At 44.3% G+C, this 21,849-nt stretch overlaps 1 protein-coding gene across 1 annotated transcript in view; it reads right to left on the bottom strand.

Moving 5' to 3' along the window:
• Pla2g12b (phospholipase A2, group XIIB) overlaps positions 1-2,091 on the bottom strand; it is a 14,785-nt gene extending 12,694 nt beyond the window's left edge. Inside the window, exons 1-2 of the mRNA XM_013025591.1 lie at positions 1,758-2,091; positions 1,560-1,666 (exon numbers count right to left, since the gene is read on the bottom strand). Of these exons, the coding sequence (XP_012881045.1) occupies positions 1,560-1,666; positions 1,758-1,971 (321 nt within the window). The 5' untranslated portion in view covers positions 1,972-2,091. The remainder of the gene's footprint in view (positions 1-1,559; positions 1,667-1,757) is intronic.
• Positions 2,092-21,849: the final 19,758 nt, after the last annotated feature.

The raw sequence follows: 21,849 nt of genomic DNA on the forward strand, positions 1-21,849 counted from the left end.
CCCAGGCCCAGAGTTCAGGCCCCATGACTAGACCCCCCCCCAAAAAAAGAAGCTTGAAGCAATGTAGACATGCAAACCCCCCTCTTTACCTGTTTGACTAGTTTAACCCACTGAAGTTCTCTACATCTTTAGTATGCCTTTGCCTTGACTGTGCTTTGCAACCTCCTGGGAAACCTAAGAACCCTGATGTTTAGGGCCCAAACCACAGATGTCCTCACTTAACAAACTTGGTGTTTGGACTTTTAAAATCTCCACAAGTGATTCTGGTGTAGAGACAAGATAGACCATCATTGCATAAACAGTGATAAATGTCTATTGATAGAACTTTTTTTCTTGTAGGCTGTTTGCTAAAGTGTTTCTTCTGGCAATTAAAAAAATACTTGTACTTGTACTTTATATATGTACTTGTTTTTCTCATTATGGCTCCAGGACCCACAGCATCAAGACCACTTGAGATGCAGTCATTATGCAAATTACTGGCCCACCAGACCTGCCAATCAGAAATGTGAGGGGGTGGGGCCAGCAACTGTGAAAGCCCAGAGGTCCCAAAGGGTCAATGAAGTTTGAGAGCCACTACTCTGAAAAGAGGCCTTGTGTACCAGAGGTAGGTCACAAAACAAAGTGAAAAGGAGTAGAGAAACAGTTAAGGATTAGGTATTCTTTGTTGGAAATATGGAGCACATTCTTATTTGTCCTCTTTGGGCAGAGCTGGCTTTGCTCTCCAGGAGTTCCAAAGGTAACCCCTTATTTTCCTGCTTGCTAGGCCCCTCCGTGCAGGATTCTGTTTTGTCCAGAGAGAGCAGTTATTTGCCTTCCTGTTCCCTCTGTTGACTATTCCCCTCCCCCACCAGTTGCTGGGGACATCTGCTCTGCCCCTGCCCCCCTCTGCCAGCCACAAGGTGCTGAAATTTGTCATTCTGTTATCCTAAAGAAGGAAGAACGGGGTTTGGCTCTTGGTATCCTAAAAATAAAACCCTCCTGCTGCATGTACTATGATTCTGCCACCTGAAATGCATTCACCCTTTCCTACTGGGCCAGTGCAAACTGTGTCCTAATGCAGCCACAAGGCCTCTGTGGCTGTCCAGGGCACTTGGGGCAAATGTGTGACTTAGGCGTCCAGGTTTGGATGGAGCAAATATTTTACTTTCTTTACCATACCCTCCTGTGGTTAAACCCGAGTGATGTTTGCCCATCTTCTCCTAGCCAGTGTGGAAGGAGCCCATTCTCCTCACACCTGACAAGGAGATGGTGTTTCTGGCTATCTCTGGAAAGCTGAGTTTTATCTGTTGACTGGAGAATTTCTCAAATAGATTTTCCTACGTAGGCTAACTTGACTGGCTATTTTCAACTCTAGCCCGGTAAGGGAACGTTGGATAAATTAAAGCATCAAACTTTTGAGACGATTTGCTTTCAAAAGCATAGGCTGGGGCTGGGAGCGCAGCTCCATGGTAGAAGGTACAAGGCCTGGGTTCAATCCTCAGCAACACATTTTAAAGCTTTCCATCTGCCTCAGAAATGACCCAGACCTTCTTGGCCTAGGAGCCCCACAGGAGACACACCGAGTCGGGCCATGCAGGAGTGGGTAGCCACACCAAGTTCCCTAATGGTGCCTTGAGCTCACATACTTGTCTCCCACCAAACTCTGGAAAGTGCACCTGCTGGTTAACTACAAAGAGTGGCTTATTTGGGGTACAGATTCACTGAACGCCCTGCACCTGCACTGGCTCGCCAGGATGGGCCCAGGAAGGCTCACTCACCATATCGGCACCGGTACTGACAGACTCCGTCCTTGCCCCCCAGCAGCTCCAGGAAGGAATCGAAGTAACTGTTGACCGACTCAAAGCTGCCGCGGAGGTGCCGGAGGCCCCAGTCCGAGTAGGACTCATCTGCTTTGGGGCTGGGGTCGCCCTGAGCCGAGCCACCCCCCAGGCTCAGCCACACCACCACCCAGACGCCCGGGCCCAGCTTCATCCTGCCCACAGGAAGGTTGGCAATCGTTGCTTCTGGCCTCCGACCCCCAGCCAGGGTCCCAGCAAGTCCTGGGCGCCGCTTGGCCCACCCGCCGGCCGGACGTGGGCAGGACGGGAACAGTGTCTGCTCCCCACGAGTGGACTTTAAACAGCACTGCAGGCTGCGATGAGATCAGAGCAATTAGAAAGGGGGCAAAGGTGAAGGAGTGGGAGGGAGCGCCTGCCCGAGGGACAGGGAGCTTCCTCATGGGGGGACCCCACTCCTGCCTTGGAGGAAATGTTTGCTCCCCAACAGCAGGGGGCTACCTCCACAGCTTGGGGGCAACTGTTGCCAGCTTCGCTCCTGGGGCCAGCTTCTTGACCCAAGAGCTTGTCCCAAAGTCCTAGCCACACCCTGCACCTGGTCACCTGTACCACCGGGATCTCCCTGGAGAGCTGAGCGTGCTCTAGGCGTGTTCTGTGCGCGCGTTCTGTGCTCAGGCCCCGCTTCTGCCTGGCTCCTTCCTTGGCTGTCTGACTCATAGTCACTGGCCTGGTGAAGGTCCTAACTCTACCTGACCCACACTGCTGGGACACTTAGCCTTTGCCTCTCTCTGCGGCATCTCTTGGCAGTACTCCATGGGGAGGCCCTGCGATCCACCCGTGGCCCCTGCTCAGCGCCTCTGCTCCCAGTGCCTGTCTGCTGGGCATTCTTCAAAGTCCAGGAGTTCATTAGTAAGATTGTTTTGATTGTTTTGAGATTGGACACTTTAAGATTGTTGACTGAGGGGCTGGGAAGGTGGCTCAGTGGTAGAGCGCTTGCCTTGCATGCATGAGGCCCTGGGTTCGATTCCTCAGCACCACATAAGCAAAAAGAAAAAAGCCGGAAGTGGTGCTGTGGCTCAAGTGGTAGAGCCCTAGCCTTGAGCTGAAGAGCTGAGGGACCGTGCCCAGGCCCAGAGTTCAGGCCCCACGACTGGACCCCCCCCAAAAAAAAAGATTGTTGACTGAGTCTAGTGTTTGGGCATACATTTTTGTTCATGGTTTGCCCCTGAGTCTGTGAGGAAATAACCCTCAATGGAATCATTTGTAAAAATGATTCGTTTTATAGACCAAATGAATCAATTAGCTTCTTTCCCAAATGTCAGGAAGGCCCAATAGAAATGAGCAATCTCTATATTGACTTAAGAAATGTGTGTGTTTATGGGCTGGGAAGGTGGCTCAGTGCATGCATGAGGCTCTAGGTTCGATTCCTCAGCACCACATAAGCAAAAAGTAAAAAGCCAGAAGTGGCTTTGTGGCTCAATTGGTAGAGCGCTAGCCTTGAGCTGAAGAGCTGAGGGACAGCTCCCAGGCCCAGAGTTCAGGCCCCACAACCAGATCCCCCCACACACACACAAAAAAAGAAATGTGTGTGTTTGAAGACTGCAGGAAGAGGTATAGGTTTAAAAAAAAACCAACTCATATGTACAATTATGTGTCAATTTAAAAAATGAGGAAAAATGGTAATTCTAATCAATATCTAGAAAAACAAACCCACAGACACAGTTCTACAAAGCATGGTAAATATCCCCACTTGGGAGATAAGAAAGCTAGACAGGGAATTTAGATGATTTGGTCAAAGCTAGGTCCAGGGTCAGCCTCATAATTTGAAAGGTCTAATCAAAACAAAACGTACAACTTTTTTCAATAATGGAAACCACTAGCTTGTGAGAAAGCACTTACCAAGCATGCACAAGGCTCTAAATTCCATCCCCAGCACTATCCCAAAAGGAAGTGGAGTGTGCTCGGTAGTGCATGTGTATAATTTCAGGTAATTGGAAGATTCAGATAGAATCATGGTTCAGGGTCATCCTGGGCAAACTGCTCTATGTCAAAAAAGAAAAAACCCATTGGCGCACATGTGTAATACAAGCCATGTGAGAGCTATAGGGTGAAGACTGAGGTTCCAGGCAGCTGGAGAAAAACTTGAGACATTATCTGAAAATTTAAGCAGCCAGGTGCCAGTGGCTCAGTCCTATAATCCTAAATCCTAGCTATTCAGGAGGCTGAAATATGTGGATTGAGGTTCAAAGCCAGCCCAAGCAGACAAATTCAAGAGACTCCTATCTCCAAGTAACCAGCCTAAAACTGGAAGTGAAGACATGACTCAAGGGGTAGGACTTCAGCTATGAGCAGAAAGAGCTGATGGAAAGCTCAAGGCCTTGCGTCAAACCCGAGTACTAAAAATAAAAAGATAAAAAACGAAAAGCTATTAATATAAAGTGGGTTTTTTTCTTTAAAAAATATATAGTATAAGGATGGTTAGCCCAGTGAGCTCCCTTCCCAGCTCCTCTCCCCCTTCCACAGCTTGGTATGCTCCCTTCCTAGGCAACACTGGGCCCATTTAGTCAAGGCAGTAAATAATCAGCCTCCAATCCCCCTTTACCTTCTTATGGCATGTCTCTGGGGCAGCTACCACCCTTTAAGGCAGCAAGAGCCCCTTAGAGTGACCTTCAGATCTGGGCACCTGCAAGGCCCCTTATCTACTACTTGGGCAGCAGCCATGAATCCTAGTCCACCATGATGAAGCCCCTGGTCCACATATCCACACCAGGGTCTCCGTCTCCTAACACCTCCTAGCCCCTCCTAGCCTCAGTAGGTTATATAGGTCACCCCAGACAATAGCCGGTGCTTCTTCTTACTTCTCCCTTGTGAGAAGGAGTGTTGCTGGCCCGTTTCCCAGCAATAAACCTTTCTTTGCTCTCTGTACCTGCATGTCTGTGTGGTTTTCTGGCAAAAGTCTAATAATCTAACAAGGAGGATACTGACATATTGGTAACAATTCAAAAATTGTCATAATTTTATATAGCATATATTTTAAAATTTGTAATACCTTGCTTTATCATAAGATGTCTTACTTGATATCTGAAATTCATCATTTACCAAAGTTTATACTTTTAACTACATGAGTTTTAACTGAAAGAAATTTCCATTGATCTTAACAAATGCAAAGTGGCAAATCATAATTCTTAATTTTGAGAAGGATCCTTGTGCTGGCCTAACTGTAGTGGGATATTAAGGTACTATTTCTCATTTCTGTGGTAAAATAGACATACCCTAACACATTTGAGCTATTTTTGCACATATATAAGGGCACTGAGGTGGCTTTGGCATTATTGCGCAGCCGTCTTCATCATCCTAAATTTAAGCTCTGCCTTTTTCCTGTTTCTCTTCCTCAGTTCTAATGAATTTGCCTGTTCTTGTTTGTATAAATAGTTATGCAATAATAAGTCTGGCTTATGCATTTTATGCCTGGCTTACTCCACTTAGTACAATGTTTTTTGGTTCATTTCATATACATCAATACTTCATTATGGTAAGTAACATTGCTGCAACTATTGACAGATCCCCTGCCTTCCATTTAGGGAAGTTATACACATAGGATTGGATTTGTCATGTCATATGTGTTCAAGTAGACAATTTGTTTTTTTCTGGAGAAGTGTCACGGCTCTCCATGGTGTCTGTATCATTTACATTTCTACCAGTGAGATACAGGGGTTCAGTTCCTCCATGTACTTGCTAACAAACTAGTTTCTTTTCTTCCCTTCCCGTTTTTTCCCCCTCCTTTCTTCCTTATGCCAGAACTCAGGGCTTTGGCACTCTTAGCTTTTTTCTTTTTTCATTTTTCTTTTGTCAGTCATGGGTCCTGAAGTCTGGGCCTGAGCGCTGTCCCTCAGCTCAAGGCTAGCATTCTACCATTTGAGCCACAGCACCACTTCTAGCTTTTTCTGCTCATGTGGTGCTAAGGAATCCAACCCAGGGCTTCATACATGCAAGGCAAGCACTCTACCATTGAGCCACCTCCCCAGCTTGAGCCACACCTCCACTTCTAGCTTTTATTTTTCCCCAGTGAAAAATTGGAGATAAGACTTGTCTCTTGGACTTTGCTGCCCAGGCAGGCTTCAAACAGATCTCAGCCTCCTGAAAAGCTGGGATTAAAAGAGTGAGCCACTGACACCTGCCTCTTTTTCCCTTTTCTTCTTTTTTATGTTTTCCCTGCCTGTAGCACAGTGTGACCTCAATGTCTTGTGCTTGCTCAGCTTGCTTGTTCCACTTGTATTCTACCACTAGAGCCACACCCCTAACCCAGCTTTTGCTGATTCTCTTGGAAATCAAGTCTTGTGGAAGTTTCTGCCCAAGCTGCCTTGAATTATGATACTCTGGATCTCAGCCTCCTGAGTAGGTAGGGTTATAGTTGTGTGCTACTGGGGCTAGACTGTTTATTCTGTGTGTGAATATATATTAGGGCTTGAACTTGGGACCTGGGCATGCTTTTTCACATACAGCTAGTCATCTACCACTCCAATTCCAACTTCATTTCTGGCTTTTTGGTGGTTAATTGGAGATGAGTCTCATGGACTTTGCTGCTTGACTGGATTGCAATTGTAGTCCCATATCTCAGCTTCCCCATTATCTAGGATTATAGATGTGTGCCACCAACACCTGACTCGTTTTTACTTTTTTTGGGGGGGTGAGGGGGTTGGTCATGGGGCTTGAACTCTGGGCCTGGGCACTGTCATCACCGGCCACCCTATCCACCCCAAACAAGTAACATCTGGGTTTGGGAACAGCAGCCCTTGGCGCTGGGAAGGTGGCTCAGTGGTAGAGTGCTTGCCTTGCATGCATGAGGCCCTGGGTTGGATTCCTCAGCACCACATAAGCAGAAAAAGCCGGAAGTGGGGCTGAGGCTCAAGTGGTAGAGCGCTGGTCTATAACTGAAGAGCTGGGGGACAGTGCCCAGGCCCAGAGTTCAGGCCCCACAACTGACCAAAAAAAAAGGAACAGCAGCCCCATCAGACTGGCTCCTGTCTCATCAGATAGTGGTAACCTAAAATACCAATATGGAGGATCCTCCTCATAGGAGTCCTTGCAGGACCACATACATTATAGTATCTGGTATTGCCCAGCCCAAATGGCCAATACCTCTAACTTTTTTTATTTTTATTTTTTTCTGGTCGTGGGGCCTGAACTCTGGGCCTGGGCACTGTTCCTCAGCTCTTCAGCTCAAGGCTAGCACTCTACCACTTGAGCCACAGCGCCACTTCCGGCTTTTTACTTTTTGCTTATGTGGTGCTGAGGAATCGAACCCAGGGCCTCAGGCATGCAAGGCAAGTGCTCTACCACTGAGCCACCTTCCAAGCCCACCTCTAACTTTTGTCTGAGGCAAGATCTGGAGATGGGACATGTGCTCAGGTCCTGCCTGCTTCCAGTGTACAAACCTGCAGCAGATACAAATACCATCTAGGCTGACTCCTATAATTGGGGAAAGTTTTCACATGAGAGACTGGCAGATGGCCTGATGTTATACACCACCAGGGGTTATAATGCTGGAGAATAACATTTGTTCCCAGTTCAAAGTTGCACCCACATCTGTATAAAACTAAAAAGGGGCAACTTGTGCCAACTATGAACACATTTTATATGCAGAGGGCCATGTGGCTCAAGTGGTAGAGCGCTTGCCTTGAGCTGAAGAGCTTAGGGACAGCGCCCAGGCCCAGAGTTCAAGCCCCATGACCGACAAAAACAAAAACAAAACAGGAACATAGGAAGGCTGACCTTGACAATCACACTGCCATCGATTACCTACTCTTAATTCCACCATAAGAGGTAAAAAAATCATGTGCTTCTTTGACCTAACTGATAGCAGCTATGCCCTTAAGGAACAAATCAGGCATCTCAAAGAACTTGCAAAAAATATCCAACAAAATAAAGGGGTATGGGAGCTGTTTAGGTGGCTTATTCCCTGGCACATGTCTATCTTGGCTCCTTTAACTGGAATTTTTTGCTTTATATGAACTGTGCCTTGCCTGCTCAGGTGCATGTAGAACATCCTTGTGGGGAAGATGAGACTTTTCACCCAGTCAGTGTTCCCCGCTGAGTATTTTACCCCCTTCTCAGCAGGAAGCAGCTCCAGAAGAAATGACCTTCACCCATACTCCTGATCTGGTGCCCCCACTCAATTATCAAACGAAAAAGTTGGGAATGTTAGCCCAATGAGCTCTCTTCCCATAGCTTAGCATGCTCCTTCCCCTTTCCACAGCTTGGCATGCTCCCTTCCTAAGCAACACTGGGCCATGAAGTAAAGGCAATAAATAATCAGCCTCCAAACCCCTTTACCTTGGGATGGCACTCCTCTGGGACAGCTACCACCATATAAAGCCCCTTAGAGTGACCTTCAGGTCTGGGCAGCTGCAGGGCCCCTTATCTACTATTGGGCAGCAGCCATAAATCCTAGTCCACCATGCTGAAGCCCCTGGTCCGCATATCCACACTGGGGTCTCTGCCTCCTAGCCCTTCTAGCCTCAGTAGGTTGTATAGGTCAGCGCAGATGATAGCCAGCGCTTCTCACTCCTCTCTTGTGAGAAGGGGTCTTGCCATTCCCTTTACCAGCAATAAACCTTTTCTTGGTTCTTTGTACTTAGATGTGTGCATGGTTTTCTGGAAAAGTCTAATATACTCAACACCTCTGCCATAAACCTCCCAGCTATCTCCTCTAGACAGGAAACTTTCCTTGCCTTGTAACGATCTCCATATCCCACCTCCCCCATCTCTCTCTCTCTCTCTCTCTCTCTCTCTCTCTCCCTCTCTCCCTCTCCCCCTCCCCTCTCCCCCCCCTCCCCGCCTCCCCCTCTCCCCCTCTTCCTCTCCCTTTCCCTCTCCCTCTTTCTCCCTCTCCCCCTTCCCCTCTCTCTCCCTCTCTCTCTCCCTTCCTCCCTCTATTCTTCACTCCCTCTCTCCTTCATTCCTTCTCTTCCTCTCTCTCCCTCTTTCCCTCCCTCCCCCTCCCTGATTTCTGCTTCTCTGTTTCTCTGATCACCTCCAGACCAGAGATCATTTACCATTATTACATCACCTCCATTCCCACTAACAGCCCTTTGACTTGTGCCCTTGAGAGTGAGATGCAGGATGGGTCTCAGGGACCCCCTCTAGGTTCCCTCTTAAAGGGATCAGTAGTTCCATGAGCCCAAGTCTTTTCTCCATCCTTTCTTTTTTTTTTTTTTTTTTTGGTAAGTTGTGGGGCTTGAACTCTGGGCCCGGATGCTGTCCCTCAGCTCTTCAGCTCAAGGCCAGGACTCTACCTACCACTTGAGCCACAGCGCCACTTCCGGTTTTCTGGTGGTTTATTGGAGATAAGAGTGTCATGGACTTTCCTGCCAGGGCTGGCTTTACAGCAATCCTCAGTTCTCCGCCTCCTGAATAGCTAGGATGACAGGCGTGAGCCACCAAAGCCTGGCTTCCATCGTTGCTCTTGTAAATACATTCTTCCTCTCTGTAGTTGGTCTAGATTTTCTAAGTGAAAATGTCTGTTCCAAGCCTGGGAGCAGTTAAACAGCATACTCCAAACAAACCTATCCTTTTTGCCTTTGGAACTGGGACACTAATCCATTCCTTGACTCTTTCCTGAGTCTACTCACTTCAGAAATCTGGATTCTTAATTTCTCTTTAGGACAAAACTCTATGAGGTTGCTATAAGCTCCCTGGAGGAAACACCCCCGCCCCCCTCCAATTCTCCGCAGGCCCTAGAGATTGACACCCACCTAGGAAGAGACAAAGACCATGTGGTGGGCTATCACGTGATCTTTACTCTCTCTCTGTAAGCTTTGCCAACATTGTTCTAAAGGTTTTTGTTCTTGTTATCAATGTTCATTCATCTAAATGTAGAGATTCTGTTCAATTCTGTTTGTTGTTGACTAAACCTTAAGTTTTGCCTTGTGTTCTGTTTGTTATTGCCTGTTTTTCTAGCATTGACCATGTGGTTCTATCTCACACTGGGCAAAATAGCTTTTGCCTGTTTGCCATTGGAATTTCAAAAAACCTTATGGCCGATTTCCATTTTTTTTTAAACCTAAGCATGCGTTAAAGCTTTTGTATACAAGTGTGTGTGTGAACATGTTCAAAGTTATCTCATTGTAATACATGGAAACTGTCATCATGGTGTGAAAATTATTTGCTTTTTGGCTGTAGTTGTTAAAAGGAAAAAATGATTATCAATGGAAGTATAAGCCTAAAACCTAACAAACTGCTTGCCCCTGCAACCTTGAGGCAGTTTTGCAGATAAACTCGCCCACAGGCCAAAGGAAAGAAGCAGGCAGGTTTTTTAAGTTTTGTTTAAGAGTTAACCTAAAATACAAATTAAAAAGAAAATGCTTTCCTCTGGATAAAAAGGTTAAAAAGTAAAAATTGTCTTTCCCCAAAAGGTTCGTGTTTGTAGCAGATGGCGTAAGTATGTCTTAAAAGACAGAGCAACCCTTACCTCCGCAGTTCTATGGCTCCCATTTTTCTACTTAAATCTGTTGTCATGCTCTGGCACTGTGTGTTCACAGCAGATGCCATGTAATCTCTAACTTCATTTGGAGCTCACTAGTGATGAGCATTCTTAGATTAATTCTTACTTTTGGTATGCATTTTTATTGTAAAAATACTGTACAGAGGAGTTATAGGTACATGAGTAAGATAATGAGTACATTTCCTATCAAGCATTATTACCCCCTCCTTTGTTTTTCCCCCCGACTATCCCTTCCCTCCCACCTTTCCAACTCCTCCCCCGCCCAAACTTGTAAAGTTCATTTTCAACATAGTGTCTTGTACATCTCATTGTTTCAGTGGGTCAACCTGTTTCCTTATTTCAGCATTTTGTTATTTTCCTTCCCCTCTCCAAATTAGAAAAATGTACATATAAGATGCAGGATACCGGAATCAAATACAGTAAAACCAGGGGTTATACCATGGGGGAAGAACATACAAAAGAAATTTTAAAAAGTCACATAGTACATTGTAAGTACATTAAAAACAACAGCAACAAAGATAAAACCTCTTGTGTCCCTATCTTGGGGTTCATTTCTCTTAGAATCATCTTATATGGTTATATGTACATAGCTTTTGATCTTTTCTGCTTGTCCTAGACATATACTAGTTATTGCAAATAAGGGAAACCATGGGACCTATTTTTCTTTTGGCCTGGCTTACTTCACTTAATATAATTTTTTTCAAGTCTTTCCATTTTCTAACAAATGGGGCATGTCATTCTTTCTGATGGAGGCATAGAATTCCATTTTATACACACACACACACACACACACACACACACATCACATTTTCTTGATCCATTCATCCACTAAGGGGTACCTGGGTTGATTCCATATCTTAGCTATAGTGAATAATGCTGCGATAATCGTAGGTGTCCTGGTAGCTTTATTATGTTCTTGTTCATGATCATTTGGGTAAATGCCCAACAGTGGATTGCTGGGTCATAGAGGAGCTCTATGTGGAATCTTTTGAGGAACCTCCTTACTGCTTTCCAAAGTCGCTGAACAAGTTTACACTCCCACCAACAATGCAGTAAGGTTCCCTTCTGTCCACATGCCCTCCAGCATCTGTTGTTACTAGATTTATTCATTATAACCACTATAACTGGGGTGAGGTGGAATCTGTGTTGCTTTGATTTGCATTACTTTTATGGCTAGAGAAGTTGAGCATTTCTTCCTGTGTCTATTGGTCATTTTTTTACATTAAAATTTTTTAATTTATTGTTACTGTAGAGTTGATATACAGAGGGGTAACCATTTCATACATCAGGTAATCAGAACTATATTTCTTTATCTTTTAATTTTTTTCCCATTCTTCCCCCCCACTTCCTCCCCCCTTCCCTATTGGTCATTTTTATTTCCTCTTCAGAGTAGTCTCTCTTTAAGTCTTTAGCCTACTTATTAATCAGGTGGTTGTTTCTTTGAGGATTTGTTGTTTGGGGACTTTTTTGAGTTCTAACTATATTTTAGGTATGAGACCCTTGACTGTTGTATGGCTAGTGAAGATCTTCTCCCAATCTGTGGGCTTTCTATTGATCTTGTTTGCTATGTCCTTTGCCATACAGAAACTGCAGTTTCATGCAATCCCATTTGTCCAACTTTTCTTTGACTTGTTTGTTTCTGGGTCTTTATTAGGAAAATTTCGACCTGTGCCAAGGAGCCCTAGAGTTTCTCCTATTTTTTCCTGTAATGAGTTCAGGGTATCTGCTTTGACAACTCCATTTGAAGTTGATTCTGGTGCAGGGTGATATATAAGGTTCTAGCTTTAGTTTTCTAGAGATGTTTAACCAATTTTGCCAGCACCATTTACTGAAGAGGCTGTCTTTCTTGCATTCTATTTTTTTAGCTCCCCTATTGAAAATTAGGTGGCTATAGGTCTGTGGGTTCATTTCTGGGTCTTCAGTTCTATTCCATTGGTCCTCAGGTCTGTTCTTGTGTCAGTACCAAGCTATTTTGATTACTATGACTTTGTAGTAGAGTTTGAAGATTGATATTGATATTCCTCCAGCACTGTTTTTTCCTAAGGATTGTTTTTGCTATTCGGGGTCTTTATTGTTCCATATGAATTTTGTTTTGTTTTGTTTTGTCGGTGGTGAGGCTTGAACTCTGGGCCTGAACGCTGTCCCTCAGCATTTCAGCTCAAGGTGAACGCTCTACCGCTTGAGCCACAGTGCCACTTCCAGTTTTCTAGTGGTTTATTGGAGATAAGAGTCTTACGGACTTTCCTGCCCAGGCTGGCTTTGAACCATGATCCTCAGATCTCAGCCTCCTGAGTAGCTAGGATTATAGGCGTGAGCCACTGGCGCCTGGCTCCATATTGAATTTTTGGGTAGCTTCTTCTATTTCCCAACAAGGTTGGAATATTGATAGCTATCACATTGAATTTGTATATAGCCTTTGGCAGTAATGTCATTTTCACAATATTAATCCTCCCAATCCAGGAGCATGGGAAGTTTTTCCACTTCCTTAGTTCTGCTTTAATTTCTTTTTTCAGGTTTTTAAAGTTTTCATTATAGAGGTCCTTCACTTCTTTAGCTAAATTAATTCCTAGGTATTTTATTTTTTGTGGGGCTGTTACAAAAGGCATTGCTTTCCTGATTTCAGCCACACTCTTCTCATTGTTGGCATACAGAAAAGCCATTGATTTTTTAGGGTTAATTTTATACCCTGCTACTTTGCCAAAGTTTCAAATCAGCTTGAGTAGCTTGAGAGTGGAGTCCGTGGGATTCTTTAAATACAAGATCATGTCATCTGCAAAGAGGGAGAGTTTTACTTATCTTTCCTTATTTGGATCCCCTTTATGTTTACCTCTTGTCTTATTGCTCTAGCGATGCATTCTAATACTAAATTGAAGAGAAGTGGAGAGAGTGGACATCCTTGTTGCATTCCTGAATTTAGAGGAAATGGCTTTAGTTTTTCACCATTAAGTATAATGCTGGCTGTGGGTTAGTCATACACAGCCTTTATTATATTGAGGAATGTTCCCTGGATTCCTAGTTTTTCCACAGCTTTCATCATAAAGTGGTGTTGGATCTTATCAAATGCTTTTTCTGCATCTATTGAGAAAATCATGTGGTTCTTGTTATTGTGGTGAATTACATTAATTGATTTGCATATATTGAACCAGCTTTGCATCCCTGAAATGAATCCTGTTTGATCATGGTGTATGATTTTTTTGATGACTTGTTGAAGCCAGTTGGCCAAAGTTTTGTTGAGAAGTGTTGCATCGATGTTCACCAAAGAAATGGGTCTATAATTCTCTTTCTTTGATGAGTCCCTATCTGGTTTTGGGATGAGGGTTATGATGGCTTCATAGAGTTTGGTAGTGAACTTTCACTTTCAATTTCATTGAAGAGTTGGAGGAGGAGTATTGGTGTGAGTTCTGCCTTGAAGGTCAACTGTAAATCCATCCCATCCTTGGCTTTTCTTGGGTGGGAGATCTCTTATTGTTGTTTCTATTTTGATGCTTGATATGGGTCTGTTAAGGTATTTAAAATCATCTTGGTTTAGTTTGGGCATGTCAATATTTGCCAGAAATTCATCCATTTCTTCCAGCTTCTCAAACTTATTAGCATAAAGGCTAATAATGTATTAGCATAAAGTATTCCCTTATAATGTTCTAAATCTTGGTTGTTTCTGTGGTGATGTTTTCATTCTCATCTCTGAGTTTATTTGGGCATGTTCTTTTCTTTTTCTGATAAGATTTGCTAAGGGTCTGTCAATTCTGTTATTTTTTTTGATGAACCAACTCTTTGTTTTGTTCATTCTTTCTATGTTTTTTTTTGGACTCTAATTCATTTAATTATTTGCTTCAATCTACTGGATTGGGATTTAGAAATGAACACCTTTAACTCAAATGCCATTTTTCCCTGTTTAATATGTAAGCTGCTTTGGATGTAGAGCTAAAAGGACACCTTCATTCTTTGTTGTAATCACAAAGGTCTAGTGACACCTACAATGTCTTAACCTGAATTAGTATCCTAAAGTGTTATATGCAATCAAGGATAACTATATTTCTATTTGATTTCCTTGTTGCTTTAACTGGAAATAATAAAGGATTTTGTGGCAAATATCATGGTTCAATGCCAGCTTGGGACGAAAAATCCCTTTGAGACTCCATCTCCCAATTAACCAGCAAAGAGCCAGGCTAGAAGCATGGCTCAAAGACTCTCATCTCTAAATAACCAGCATTATTCAGGAAATTATACTATGGTTCAAAGTGGTAGAGTACTAGCCTAGAGCAGAAGTGCTCAGGGACAGTGTTTCAATCCTTGAGTTCAAACCCCATGATGGGCAAAAGAGATGCCAACTAGAAAAAGGCATCCCAGCACCAAGCATAAGAGAAGATGGTGTCACATCCAAAATGGAGTTGCCCTTTTAAAATTAACCAGAGCTGGGACATCAAAAGAAAGCAGTTAATACCTGTAAAGTATATTAAATAGATTTCATTAGGTAGCCAAGGAAGAGAACACCACACAGTATTCAGGCAGGAAAAGAAGTTTTATTTACCAAACTGCTGCCCTCACTGTGCTTGGTGGAAAGGCATGGCCAAAAGGGATGACCCACCCCAGGCCAGGGCTTACCTAGGCCATGGACAGCAAGAGGTGTGGCCAGGTGGGGGAAAGGTGTGGCCACACTGGATCTGGATGTGACCTCAGGGACCCTCCAATGGTCAGATGGGAGGTGTGACCAGGGGCAGCCCAAGATGTGACCTAGAAGGAGGAGGAGATTTAAAAAAAAAAAAAGAGGATGAGGTGACTGCTTCCAGGTATGCCAGTTACCTAGGTAACACAGCTACTGGGCAGAAATTTAGCCAAGAGGTAAGGAGGTGTCTGTACAGGGCCTGCATGGCCCAGGGCAGACCTTACAATGCCCATCTAATTAATTAATACCCATTAATGCTCAGCTAATGTCCATACTGAAGTAGGCCCCGAGAGGAGACTTGAGCTGGTACAGCTTCTTTCCAGGCTTTGCCTTTGTGTTAGGGATTTTAGAAAAAATTTTAAACAAGGTTAACTAGACCTTGGCTCCAACCAGTCCAGTTCTTGGAATGGAAAGAATGCCTCTAGGTCCCCTCCCCTTAACAACCTAACCCAGTTAAAGACTGACCCATAAAACAGATAGGGGGGTGGCTCAGTGGTAGAGCACTTGCCTTGCATGTCTGAGGCCCTGGGTTCAATTCCTCAGCACCACATAAGCAAAAAGAAAAAAGCAGGAAGTGGCGCTGTGGCTCAAGTGGTAGAGCGCTAGCCTAGAGCTGAAGAGCTGACAGCGCCAGGCCCAGAGTTCAGGCCCCATGACCGGACCCATAAAACAAAAAACAGGTTGTAATCTGGCTCCAAATGGGACACCACGTGCTTACGGTACACCCTGCGTTTTGCACATGCTTACGGTAAACTTCGCCTATATGACCCCATTGGTCACCTGCATGTGACCAGGCTTGACCTCATGGATTTTGCCTTTAAAAACCAAAGACTGGGGGTCACTCAGGGTCATAGTATCAGCTTCTGAATCTGTGCTGTGGTCCTGGCCAGTCAGTGTAGGAACCTTCTCAATAAAGTTGCTTCTTTGTTAACAACTTTGTTGCGATGGGTTCTGTCACTCCGGATGACTAGGTGGGCTTGCCTGCCTGAGTAGGGGTCTTCCTACTACCTTTGATGGGGGCTCATCTGGGATAGAGCTCTTAGCAGCTCCAACCTGAGTGGGATTGAAGTCCCTGGCCAGGAGGACAGTGTGTGGGCACTCGGCTGTTGAAGACAAGTTCCCAGAAAAGCCTCAAGGTAAGCGCAGTTGACCTAGGTAGAGAAGGCACCAGAGTGAGGCCAAAAGTAGGGTGAGGCTGGACACAGCAGAGTCCCCTATGGCTGAGGAGGTCCAGGGACACCTGGACCCCTCAATTCCACCAGTCCTAGCAGTCCTAGTTGGACGGGGCTTGCTTAAAAAGTAACTTTTGGTTTTGGGATCCCTCCTCATTCTGTGTATAATCGTGTCTGTCTGTGTCTCAGTGTGGCAAAGATTGCAGTTCAAAGCCAGCCCAGGCTGAAAAATCCCTAAGACTCTATCTCCCAACTAACCTACAAAGAGCCAGGCTGGAAGCATGGCTCAACACTCTTATCTCTAACCAGCCAAACATTGCAAGTGGTACTTTAACTCAACGGGGTAGAGCACTAGCCTTGAGCAGAGGTGCTCAGGGATAGTGCTCAGGCCTTGAGTTCGAACCTCCTTAAATACCAACTGGGACAAGCCATCCCAGCAACAAGCACCTAGACTCAGCCAGTCTGGGGAACAAGGGAACAAGGAGAGGAGTAAGAGGAGATGATGTCACATCAGCCACTTTGTGCCTGTCCTTTCAAAATTAACCAGAGCTGGGAGGTCAGTAGAAGTAAGAAGCCTGCCCATCTAGTGTCCATACCAGTCTACCTATTAACTGGACAGTAATTTATATTTTTGCCTTTGTTACCTGACTTCTCTACCTACTCGCCAGATGTCAGAAGTAGCTAGGGACATTTCTACCAACATTTTCAGTCCCAAGTCCTTCCTCTTGCCATTTATTTGCTCTCTAGTATTTTTTTCCAGCCCCTCAATGCTCATGAGACTTCTCCAGACTTCATCTAAGGACTCATGCCACCAAGGGACAGCTGCTGCTCACTGCCTTCTCTGGGAGGGGACCAAATTCCAGCCTTTTACCCCTAATGTCGACGCCCCTTGTCAGCAGGAAGTAGCCAGAGAGAAGCTGCACCCTATTTCATGATTATTAAAAGGCTGGAATGTAAGGTCCATTCCTGGATGGCAAGCAGACTCCACCCTCCTCGCAGCAAAGTCTCTACCCAGTACCTGCGTTACCTAGGCAACTGGCACATTTGGAAGATGTCACATCTGCATCTGCTGAGGTCACATCTGAATTCGATGTGGCCACACCTTTCTCCGCCCATACCCTAGATAAGGCCTAGCCCAGGCCCAGATGTCCATTTTTTCCCAGCTCTTTCCCAGCTCTTTCCCAGGCCTTTCCCAGCCACATGGAGGGCCAACATGGCCTGGTGCCTGCTAGAAAGATGAATAAACCTACCCCTTACCTGAATACCATGTGTGTGGTGCTGTTCTTACTCAGCTACCTCTTTTTAAAAACCTAACAATTTGGACATTACCAAAAATTTTAAAGAATCTTCATATTGTTTTAAAAGGCTTTTTAAGGATTCTTTAACTTGAAAATTAGAAAATCTTGTATTTTAAAATCTAATATTTTAAAATGCATTGGCTATTTGGGATTTAGTTCTCTGCTAAAATTTTGGGATAAATATTAAAAATTTAAGTGTAAAGGTTAGTTTAACACTGTCAAAGATGTTACCTGTTCTATCTATCGAAAACTGTGTATTTCATTCAAGAACCAAGGGCGGGGGAGGGAAAAATTGTCATTTGAGTTTAAAAGTTTTAATGTGTATCTGTTTTAAAACAAGCAGCCAAGAGACAATGAGTGACACTTGGCCTCAAGATTTCAAGGGATCTTTTCAAAACGCAAATGAAAACTAAAGTATAAAGTATTAAAGGAGAATAAAAAATTAGAAATGGATTTTTGGATATAAAGTTTAAAAGTAAAATTGTTCTCAGCATTTGACTCAAAGTGCACAAAGAAAAAATTAGGATTACCAAAATAATTGCTATTCCAGTTTGCTCTTACAGATTTTTTAAGTTTTCAGCAAGCACAGAGCAAAACACAGAGGATTCTTACAAGTTTGTCAGATGTAACTTTGGCTCTTAATAAGTTTCAGGTAAGAGCATGCTTAAAAGCTACTTCTATGTTGACCACCTTGTTGCTTTTAATTGGAGAAAAGTGGCCTTTTATAAGACTCATTGATCTGCAAACTGGTTCAAAGCCAGCCCAGGCACAAAAAGGTCCCAGTGAAACTGTCACCTCTACCCAGCCAGCAGAGTGCTGAAAGAGCAAGCAGAGTTGCTTTGAGACTCAAAGTGGCAGAGTGCTAGCCTTGAGCTGGAGAGCTGAGGGACAGCACTCAGGCCCTGATTTCAAGTCCAGTGACCAGCTAAGGGAAATGCCAATGAGGCATTTATCCCAGTGTAGAGAAGACACTCCTGGGACAAGAGCAATGGAGGTGCATCCAGAGGCAGTAAGCCACTGCTTGGATGGCAGAAATGTCAGGTCCTACAGTCATTTGTGCATGGCCCTTCAAGAATTGGTCAGAGCCAGGAGGTCATGGGAAGATAGTTTGTAAGCATGCCTAATATCCATGACTATCTACCTTGTAAGGGACAGGAACTTGCCATCCTCTGTGATAGTAGTAAAAAGCTAAAGTTAAAATGTGGGGGATAGTTTAAATCCCAACCCCTCTATGTGCCAAAAATTCTAATTGGCAGTAACTTTTGAGCTGACACCAGCTACATGAAATTCATCTGCTCAGGAAAAAAGTTTGTAAACCTGAGAGTGTGTTTCTACTGATAACTGCCTGAAGACCTACATAAGTAACTTAGGCATTGTTAGGATCACTAGAGATCACATTCCTAAGCCATCCAGGAAGATGCTTTTGCAAACCAGAGTGCTAAACAAGCTACACTGCTGTAGCGAGAGGAAAGGTTTGGCCATTTGTCAAAAGTTAAAATATTGTTCTTAATGACATTTAACCCTGGTAACCTCTCTTTGTAAAATAGGTTAGGGTTATAGGTTCCTGGCTAGATAGGATCAACACCCCAAGCCAGCTTGAAGAAGTTACAAGATGAATCTTTGCCCATCTTCCCCTTTTAAGAACAAAGGACCAGAGTCACTTAAAAAAAAAAAGTGGCAAAATAGAAGGAAAAGGCATGAAAAATAGTAGTACAGGTCTGAGCCCTCTGTATGTGCCTGAAAAATCCTAGCCTTATTAAAAGAACTATCTAGTTTAAAAGGTTGTCATCTTGGTAAATTGTCCTGGGCTATTGTCTAAATAGTCTTAAAAACTAGTGGGCTCACAGACTGCCAAGCCTATGTATTACTTGTATCCTTAACCAGTCTGTGTAGGAATTTGCAGCCCAGCATGAGGTGTGACAGTCCCTTGGAGCCACTGAGAGACCCTGCTGCTGCTGCTGCTGCTGCTGCTGCTGCTGCTGCACACCTAATGGGTAAAGCTCAACGACAGCTTGACAGTCAACTGGAGGAAATCTACATTATCACCAAGACTACCTTCACCGTGGTAAAAGTAGACTAAACTGCCAGATTCCATCACCTGAGACTGCTTCCCCGTTGAAAGCTGCTAAAACTAAGATCTTGTGGGACATTCTTTTAGCGATATCCAGAAACCCTCTCTCCTCCCACAGTGGCTATTGGGGGCAAGGATATCACTGGCCTGCTGTAGGCACTTCAGGGTCACAGCCTAGTTTGGCTCTGGTTTGGTAATAATCTGCTTCCTCCCAGGTTTGAGTTAAAGATAACGGAGAGATTTTTTTTATCAATGGAGGTAGTAAATGAGACCCAGCCCTACTCTTAGCCTTAAAATCTAGCAAGCTTCTGCATCCCAGTGGTGCCTTCAGGCTGTTCTGAGATAACTTGGTTCCACAAGCCAAAGGAAAATTGGGCAGTTTTGAACTCTAGCCACAAAGAAGCTCAAGGAATTGTAAAGAAGAGGAGGGTAGTAAAGAAAGCCTTGGGAAAGGAATTGGGGAAAAAAGGATTGTCTTAAAATGTTTGTAAAGAAGACAAACCTCAGAAAGTTTAAGTATGTAGCAAATGGTATAAGTATGTCTTAAAATTAAAGCTTACGAGTACAGCTGGTATAAAATTAAGTTAGCTGCAATATACAGAGTCAAGACTGGTGAAAAAATCATAAGGGCCTTCAGTACTGTTAATTTTGTTAATAACAATAGGACCTTGTATACTCAACAGACTGGTGTCCTTTGTAAAAGAAAAAGATCAGCGCAGTCCATCTATTAGTTCTGAGATCCCAATACCAAACTGTAAATATAAAAGACTGTGCCAATTAGGGGACCATGATTGGTCCCTGATGTTCTAGAAGAGGAGGGAATGAGGAACCTAAGGAACTCCATTTCACTTAAGACCCCCATCTCAGTTCTGCAACTTAACCCTTGACCCACTTCAGCCCCAATGCCTGGAATTACGATATCTGAAACTCCAGAACAGCCCCTCCTGGGGTCTGGTGACCATGATCTAAACCAGACACCCTGCAGTTTAGCACCTATCCTCTTGAGACTCCCCTGTGGTGCAAGCCAACCAGTTTAAAGTATGTCAGCCCTCTTGATCTAACCAAAAACTTGTTTCTGGTCCTTTCCCGCTTTGTAGTGAGCCAATCATACTATAGAGTTGTTTTATGGTTTTCCCACGGGTTGTAGTCATTTGTTACCAGAAGTTATGGTGTATGCAAAGCCCCTGCCTTCCCTAAAAAATGTATAAAAAGTGCTGTCACCCTGGGCTCGGGGCCTCTCAGCATCCTGGGCTGCTGCCATGTACGCGGGGGGACCAAGCTCGAGCTTGCAAAAAAGACTCCTTTGCTTTTACATTGGTGACGGTCTCTGGTGGTCTTTTGGGTAAGGATTTCCAAATTCGGCTTTACAAAGCCCACCCCAAAATCCAGTCCCTTGTACAACTTCCAATCTCCCATGGAAAGGTCTGTAATCCTCGCTGCTCCTCAAACAGCCCTCGCCTATTGATGATCGAGTCTGGCCTATTCCTCTTCTGTTCTCCATTTTCCCAACAGAGAGTTCCTTCCTTTTCAGTTTCATGGAGAAGTTTCAGGAGCTGCCGTGTTAGCTCCTCTGTAGAATTTGTAAGGTCTGCACAGGGACACCTCCCTCCCTCTTGGCTGTTTCTGCTCAGTATATCTTACCTAGGTAACTGGCAGACCTGGAAGCAGTCACCTTCAGAGCCTGGGCCACCTCTGGTCACATGCCTCCCATCAGACCTTAGGAGGGTCCCAGACCCTGAGGTCACATCCAGATCCAGTGTGGCCACACCTTTCCCCCTCCTGGCCATACCTCTTCCTGTCCCTGGCCTAGGTAAGTCCTGGCCCAGAGGTGGGTCACCCCTCTTCCTCCCCCCCCCCTTTCCTTTTCAGCCATGCTTCTCCACCATGCATGGCTGGGGCAGCAGTTCAGTAAATAAACTTCTTTTCCTGCCTGAATAGCGCGTGGTGTTCTCTTCATGGGCTACCTAATGAAACCTACCTAGTTAATATACCTTACAGAATTCAGCAATGAACAATCCAGTCCTGGGTTCTTGTTATTGGAAGAGTTTTATTGCTGTTTTCAAGATCATTGTTTATTACTGATTTGTCTAGGTAATTTATATTTTAGTTAGTATAGATTACTAGTATAAAGAAACTTTATTGTGATAATTCCATAGATATGTCTAGTGTACTTTGAAAAAGGGGAGAGCAGAAAGGGGTAGAGTATAGAAATAATGGAGGATATGGACTTGTTCAAACTGTTTGCTGGATTTTGTTATATTGTTTTCGTGTGTGTGTGTGTGTGTGTGTGTGTATGTGTGTAACATGTCAGTTCTCTCACCCTTCAGTATCCTTTTCTTCCTCCCACTTCTGCTGATCTCCCACCAA

Source organism: Dipodomys ordii, unplaced genomic scaffold (genome assembly GCF_000151885.1).
Source record: "Dipodomys ordii isolate 6190 unplaced genomic scaffold, Dord_2.0 Scaffold86, whole genome shotgun sequence".
NCBI classification, from domain to species: domain Eukaryota; kingdom Metazoa; phylum Chordata; class Mammalia; order Rodentia; family Heteromyidae; genus Dipodomys; species Dipodomys ordii.